The sequence below is a fragment of the Psittacula echo genome (assembly GCF_963264785.1).
Source record: "Psittacula echo genome assembly, chromosome: 1".
NCBI classification, from domain to species: Eukaryota; Metazoa; Chordata; class Aves; order Psittaciformes; family Psittacidae; genus Psittacula; species Psittacula echo.
The window spans coordinates 102413196-102421618 of record NC_137735.1 but is presented as its reverse complement, the minus strand read 5'-3'; the positions used below and the strand labels follow the sequence as shown (position 1 = coordinate 102421618).

The 8423-nt window shown below is 34.9% G+C and overlaps 1 protein-coding gene across 2 annotated transcripts in view; it reads right to left on the bottom strand.

The window, feature by feature from the left end:
• Positions 1 to 281: 281 nt before the first annotated feature.
• Positions 282 to 8423, bottom strand: part of AEBP2 (AE binding protein 2) — a 48350-nt gene continuing 40208 nt past the window's right edge. The window contains exons 6-9 of one of the 2 annotated variants that reach the window (XM_080612535.1): positions 4150 to 4217; positions 1992 to 2105; positions 1663 to 1729; positions 282 to 393 (exon numbers count right to left, since the gene is read on the bottom strand). In XM_080612535.1, coding sequence (XP_080468661.1) covers positions 1675 to 1729; positions 1992 to 2105; positions 4150 to 4217 — 237 coding nt within the window. In that variant the 3' untranslated portion in view covers positions 282 to 393; positions 1663 to 1674. The remainder of the gene's footprint in view (positions 394 to 1662; positions 1730 to 1991; positions 2106 to 4149; positions 4218 to 8423) is intronic. The other variant, XM_080612536.1, reaches the window with a different exon arrangement.

Here is an 8423-nt window from a genome sequence, read left to right as displayed (position 1 = left end):
TGGTGATGGTTACCTTTTCTTTTCATCAAATATAAACTACTGTATTCACTAAAGAAAAAAGCAGCTTAAAGAAGCAAGCATGCAAAGCCTTTTAGTTGTTCCACTAAGTTGCCAGAAGAGTGTTTGCTCAGTCTCCCACTGTACCATTCCATGAAAATGTGGATATACAGTAATATATTAATATATTCCACGGAAGCATCAACTTCATTCACAGAATGTTTACACTAAGCATAAATATTTATCTACGACAAAAAAAAAAAGTTAAAAAAAAAAAAAAAAGATGGGATTTGACTAATGTGCAACTTTATTTCTAAATCCATTGTCAGTGACTAAGACTGCAGGTGTCCCCACTTCCTTGGTTTTTACCTCTTCAACCTCTTCTGGGGCATTGTTCTGTAAAAGAAGACAGTACAGTTTTACATAAAAACCCTGAGAAGTAAATTTGAGTCAGCTAGAGTATACTATGAAAACATGACTACATAAAATGTATTTTCATTTAATCTGATTAAAACTGAAAGCCATTTTAGATGATCCTATATTAACATACATTTCAGATCATTATTTCAAACTTTCTACTGGATCATCATTTTAGCATAAAATTAATAGTGTCACTGAATTTCTATTATAATTTTTTTCCCTTGTGAAGTTTTGGTCTTTAACTTTTATTTCTCTGATCTCCCACAATTGGTCCCGAAGCTCTTTTTAATTACACTCTGATCTATACTGCTAAAAAGGTAGTACAACATTACATATAAGGGACCTTATTTTTATTTGGGAGATGCAGAAAGGGTGGCTTCATTTTTCCCAAGGACTTAATCTCAAAGATCATTACACTTTAATTTTAAAAGGTAATTTTTTTCTTTTCAAATCAAACTGATCTATCAAGGTAATCAATATAAACATGATTAACACCTAAATTGGATTATAAAACAGTCACTGTGTTAAGCAGTTTTAAAACACAAAATCCAATTTCCTCATAACATTTTTAAGATTTACAGTTAAGTATTTTAAATACTTACACTGACAAAGAAAGCAGAAATAGTATGACTATTTATTTTGATATTGTAAACCAGGATTTCATTAATTTGATTAGTGAAATACATTAAATATTAAAGATGAACTGAAATGCTTATCACATATCAAAACCTCAGATTAGTGCTCCTTTAGATACTAGGTTACTGGATGTTAAGGAAGAAATACAGGAGCACTAACCTTCTGTTATGGTAGAAAAAAAGACTTTTGTCCTAAATTCATTTCATGAATTTTTAGCATAAGCCCATAAATACATATTTCTGGGCTTTCAAAAACTTAAAGAGTGAATTAAGCATTTCAATTACCTTTAAATCTGTACACACACACAGAAGTGTGGGTACTGAGAATTATGTGAGCACACTAATAAAGGGGAAGGAAGGAAGAATCAGGAAATTATAAGAAACAAGATGGATCTTTAGGGCCAATCTGAAGCCCTAAAAATACAATGTAAATATAGCTTAAAGGCAAGTAACATGTACTGTCCCCTTCTGTCCTGCTCTGAAGAATCTTGTATTAAAAAAATAACAGTACTTGTATAAAGTACAGATTTCAAGGTAATACTGCATGTATTACAGTTGAATATAAAATATGTAAAGGTAAATTTGGACTTTAAAAAATTGGCATACAAACCAGTATGTGATCTTAACAGAAGTGATCTTTCAGGATTCCACTGTGTGTACCTCCTTTACTAGAATTTCTGTACACCAAGCACAAAAAAGTAAAATACACTTGGTAAATACACACATTCCCCGTTTCTCAGTAACTAGAGTTCAGTTCAAGTAGTTAAGAAATTCTGAAACAACTTAAGACTTCAGGACTTAACCCCTGGACGCTGACAGGATTGAGGCTCCCTGGTCTGGTGTATAATGCATTAGCAATCCTGATTTTCCAACGTCAAAAAGTTAAGTGAGTCTTAAGACTATATTTGAGTTAATAAAGTTTCACAATTAGGACGTTACCTGTATATGTTTGGGTCCAGAAGCAAGGCAGTATCTTTTGGTAGTTTTGATAAATGAACTACTTTAGTTTTTAACTGATGTCGCTCACTTTCATTTACCCACACATCAGGAAGACTATGAATAAATAAATAAAATAAAAATATTCAAAAAAGATGAACTATTTTTCTTAACATAAAGCTATGTGGTAAACTAGCACACATTAAGTTTTTTAAAGCAATCTTTACATATCACTGTTTGAAAAACATCTTCACTGGAGTAAGAAAAAGACAGCCAATCTTTACACACTATACTTCAAATTTTTTCAAGTTCTCAGGATGAAAAACATACTAAAAAGAATTTAGATTATTCCAGAAGAATGCTAAGCCAAGTGTATCATGACAACAGCACTACATTCTCCATTTTAACAATTTAATGTGAAAATGGGTAGCAGGAATTAAAAACCCCAACAAAACAGATATTTGAAAATACTTTATTTTACTGGGCATAAAATTCTTGGATGCTGTCAAAAAAGGTAAGTAAAAGCCAGAATACATTGCAAGCACTGAGCTTTGAGTTACACTAATGTGCTTGCTCCAAGTTCAAAGCTTTCAATGTCAAAACGTTCCAACTTTGCTGAAGTTAATTGTGTGATTATCTTCTGAGGAAATACAGGCAATCACCACAAAACAGTTTGGCTCTGTAACTAGTTCTCATTGAGATATAGAATAAAACTTGGTCTTTACACATCAAAAGGAATTGCTGCTTCAGTGCCGACTGCAGTGAAAGTTGGCGAAGAGGGCTGCAGGTAACATACATCACTGACCTATGATTTGTACTTTAATTCTTTGAAACCAAACATGCCCACTTGAGAGTGGCTTACTACATTATTGCTTCTTTTACTGAAAGCACATTGGGTTTTTAAGGCTTTGTTGAAGTTTTCAGCTAACACATTAAGAAAAGCACTCAGCCTGCAGAGGTCATCAGCACCTCACTGAAAACGTGCTTTCCTGCCTCCTGTCAGTTAACATTGATCAAAGCTGTGCAGAACAAACAAGTGATCCATTTTGCTTCCACTTGTTAAAATTAATTTTGGGTTGGGGGGAAAGTTTAAGATCATAATTAAGAACTCTAACATTTTCTAACATTTTGAAACGAGTTTCAAATTAAGAAACCCAACATTTAAGACTATCTACATGAAAGTGTTTTCTCTGACCAAAGCTATATGCAATTTTTACATACTTTTGCAAATTATTAAACTGAGTCTCTATTTTTCATCAGTAAGTTAGTTGTAAATCAAATTCAATTTTTCAGGTAAGCCATCCCAGAAGTTAAATGAAAGAGAGATCTTTTATCCCAGTAGGAAAAGCAGTTTTTCCAATGATACTTCCCACTTTTCAGATGAAGGTGGAAGTTAAAAAAAAAGGGGGGGGGGGAGGGGGAAAGGGGAACACCACACATACAAAACAGGACAGATGCAGCGCTCATGACATCACCCAGAAGGCAATCCATGTATCTACTAAGGTTTAATACGGATCACAAAAGGTGAAAAAAACATAAGGTTTTTTTTTTTAATAAATCCAAAATTGTTTTTTTGACAAGCAACATTTAGAAGACATTTTTACTAAAAGCTAAAGGCTGAAGATGCAAAATGATACAAACCACAAAGAAGAAAACTTTTTACATTGAAAGACTATTTGAAATATACATAAAGAAAACAACTCAGTAAGCTAAGAAGATTCTTGCACTTCTGCTGTTACACTGATGATTGAACATTTTTTGGTATCTAGAAGTATTTTAGCATCATGATGAGTCAGTAGGTAAAACAAAGCTGTTTCGGTGATAAATTTCCTTATGCATACAGCTGGCAAAACCAACCCGAGCTTCTTATTCAATAATCAGAAGACCTTGTTATTAATACCTATAGTGACAAAATGCATTAAGAATACAGCTTCAACTTTACCTGAACTGAGAGACTTAAGACTTAAAAGCTGAAGTAAAAAAAAAATCAATTAAAGCAATGCTTACTATTTTTTAATAATGACTTCTTTATTAAAAGCATTTTTTAAAACATGAACTTAAACTATTTAACAGCATAACATAATTTAGTGACAGTTCATTTATTCCACTGTAAATCCTTCCCCATTAAAATCCTATATTGTATTACTAGTAATATACTCACATGTCCTCTGGTGTCCAATGAAGCAAGAGTTTTATTTTTCCAGAATCTTCTTTTCTTTTAGCTATTACCTGATAATAATCACATAAATCATAATTAGAACCAAATCTGCAGACTTTTTGCTCAAAGCCGATTGCTCTTCATGTTCAACTGGATATTTATAAAAGTCAAACTGTTTTACTCTTTGAAAGTTGTATTACTCTCTATATAGTTAGAATATACCTTGTTTCTTTAGAAATAGTTCAGATTTTTAAGCGGCTACTCCAAAAGCTTTGAAGAATACATGTTCCTCTACAAATACACTCATGTTGTTCCACAACACATCCATAGAAGATGGAAGAAACTGATGCAGCTTATAGTTTAATTACAGCATGGCATAAGGATAAAAATCTTCTCTCACAAATGCTTTGACATCTGGCCATACTGTATAACTGCCTAGGTAACTTTTACTCATTCCTTTTTGTCATGGTCTAAGCCCAGGCCGTAAATCAGAACCACGCAGTCCACTTCCCCCCCCACCTTTCTTCCCTCCGCTTCTGGAGGGACGGGGAGGAGAATCAAAAGAATGCAACTCCCACGGGTTGAGATAAAAACAGTTTAATAACTAAGGTATAACACAAATCACTACTGCTACCACTAATAGTAATAATGATAAAGGAAATAACAAGGAAGAGAATACAACCGCTCACCAACTGGTACCTCGCCCCCACCCCGCAGTGATACAGCCCTTCTGGGAACTCTCAGTTCTACATCCTGGGCATGATGTGCTGTGGTATGGAATACCTCTTTGGCTAGTTTGGGTCAGGTGTCCTGTCCCTGCTTCCTCCTGGCTTCTCCTCCTCCCTGGCAGAGCATGAGACTCACAAAGTCCTTGGTCAGGGTAAACATTCTGACCAGCAACTGAAAACATTGGCTTTATCAGTATTATTCCCAGGCCAAAAGTCAAAACACAGCACTGCACCAGTAGAAAAAACGACTGCTACTGCTAAACCAGGACACTTTTCAATACCTAAACCAGGCACTGAAAGAGGTTACGGCAAAGGCTACTTGGAAAAACTCACAGGCTTAGAGACTATTTAATGCTTAGGTAATGGGGACCCTTAACACTGCAGAGAGTACACTTGCTACTACTGTTCTATGAATGAAAAATCAAATGACGTGTCAAAGACCTGTCAACAACTGATAAGAGTTTAAGCAGAACATAGGTACTCCATTGCTAAGGTCCCAGACAAGAAGTGAGAACTCCTTTCTCATAGTTTCTTATACTAGCTCATGGTAGACCAGCACATAAGACACTATCACAGAGAATAAAGTTTTTAGGTGCAAGACCCTGAAGCTAGACTCCCAACTTTAGCCAGGATCAAGTTAGAAACACACACAGAGAAAGTATAAAAAAAGAAATCTGTTCATTCAGATGCAAATTTATTCTTTAACACCAGCATGCAAAAGGTATCCCAAAAAATTCCAGTAACCTGAACAACAGTGAAAAGCCACTTGCTTCCTCTGTTCTGATTTACCCTTCTCCTTCAGTACATGTCAAAAGACTTAATGCAGATTTTCCTATCTTCTTTAAATACCAATTCTCCTACCTTCTGCACCTCTGAGCATAAAATTCTTAGTAAATCTTTGAAAGATTCCATACACAGCCACTGCAGATACTGTAAACTCCAAAAACTTCTCTTCTGAAAAGAACAGTGGCAACTGATCTTTATGGAAAAGGCTAAACTAAAACATAGCTTGTAAATACCAAAGTCCGTAATCTGCACGAACCAACTGTCCATCAACTGTGCATAATCTGAGTATCATGGTTCTTATAAAAGGTATAAAAAGTACCCACTTTTAACATAATTAGCACTATGAAAATTTTACCATATCCTAGGCAGGCTAGAGTTAGAAACACAGCTATGATGCAGAGAGATGCAAAATTGCAAAATATTTTGCAAAAAAACAATTGAAAAATTGCTATTTTGACACTAGTAACCAGAGCTTTACAGTCAAGTCTGCAAAAGTTACAACTGAAATGGGAAAAAAATCTAGCATATCTACAATAATGATGCTCTGAAGACTCAAACCTGTGTTGTAAAGAACTCAAGTCCATTAAGTTTTTCACTTAAAACTAGAATTCAGTCAGCAGATATATGTTCAAATACAGCTTTATTTGAAAAAACTCTCACTGTATTATCTAAATTTCATGCACTGTCCCAGAAACAAAAGAAAAATATAATTCAATTTAGCTCTGTAAATGCATCAAAGCTGTCTCAAATCAGAAATGGAGTTCTGCTGACCTCTTCTGGAAAAAGAAAAAAACTTCACCCTGTAAACTGGTATACATCTTCAGTCACTTACTGTGTTGCAAAGTTTTAAGATTTCAAAACACATGTAACTAGTATCAATACACGTGACCACTGAATTGAAATACCAAAACCAGCTAAAACCAGTGAAAAATAGTTTAACATTCAAATATTATAGAGAATTAATTCTAGCATTTCAATAAGCAGGGGACAGAGGAGGCAGGGATAGGACACAGAACAGAGTTACCTATAAGCTGTATTTTTTAATCACAGTAATATCTGCTCTTTAGGTTAAATGGAAATGATGGAATTTTTCCATCTGACAATTTATAGAAACAAAAGTATCAAGAAATTAATTCCAATTAAAAAAAAAAGGCATACAAAAAAGGCATATAAAAAAGTCACAATGAAGTCAAAGATGAACTCTGGAGCAAAACCATTTCTTCAAAAAGGCTTTATTGATGACTCCATTCTACAGCTTTCCAAATCTACAAAGAAGAGCTTGAAAAATAAATACATATATAGAAAAGGAATGACGTTTCATAGATGGTGAAAGGTATCTATAGTGACTGCTTAGAAATTCTTAACGTTAGTAGTTTTTCACTAGGATAACCATCCTATCAAATACCACACTGCGCTGATATTATTCTTATGCTGTGTAAAAAAAAAAAATAAATCTACACGATTTATGTCAGTTTTCAGATGGCAAGACAATATTATCTTCATATTTTTCATTTTTCAAATTAATGTCCCTGATAGCTACACATATTTTTCTTCATCTGAAGGTGGACCACACAAACCATATTACATTATTTAGCCAGTCACCATTCAAATTCAATGTCCTAAAACTTTTAAATTATGCAAAATGTGCTCGCATCTGAGGTGACCATTAGCTCAGTATAACAGCATATATCCACAAGGCTGCTTCTATTCTACCTTTTTAAAGCAGATTTTAGGCTGAGTCGCATTGATATGGCTGATGTCCAGCACACAAGCCCACACAACTGTAGCAGAATGCTAAAACAGTGTAGCAAAGCGCAGCTCAGGGCAGGAATCTTAAACCACTTCTTCCACTGGTACAACCTCTCCCACAGCTGTCTAAGCCATTTCATATCTCATCAATGCCTACCATCTTAAGTGCTGCATGCACAGATAAGCTAAAAGGACTTTCACTACTTCCTCCAAGTTTATTTGAAGCAGTTTCAGAGCACATTCTGCCTTATGTCTCTTATGTCTCCTTATGATTAATTCCAATAGACAAACGTGAGCTTCCACAACGAAGTAGTCTGTCTGAATAACCTTTCAGATTAAAGCACACTGTGGATTGGAAGAGAATCCCCTTTTCTCACAGCACTGTAAAATCCATGTTGGTCACGAAAACTAGAATGAGATGTAAAGAGAGTAACAGCTAAGCCACCTGCAATTACCCACTTGCACCTGGTGCTCAATGCACATAAAGTTCAGGAGTAATCACTTGGGAAAAATTTCTAATACAGGCCACAGACATTTATAACAATCATCAGTCTTGTAGAACAGGGTGAAATAAGTCAAGCATATAAAATCATGTTTCATTTATGGAAAGAGATTGACAATCCAGTAGCTAGAATCATGTGTTAAGGTTAAGCAACAGCTGAAGACAAAGCAGTCAACACTCCTTCCTTGGACTGTAGTTCATCTTGCACTATCTACCAATTTACAAAGCACTCCCCCTCATTTTTTCCATCTCTTAATCCTTTCCTTCAGCTGAGTCTCTGCTCTCCCAGGCTGGTTAAGAAATTGGAGGTCACACGGCTTTCAGAACTTCAGATCCCTATACCCTAATTCAGTACTTTCTTGCATGTTTTGAACTTTTCTAAATTAATACTGATGTTTATCCTATCCAAGCACAAGTGAAATTAACAAAATAGGATACAGGAATAGGACTAAAAGACACCTGGTATTTGCCTCCTCCTAGCAATTTACTGACATTTTGCTGGCAAGCTTATT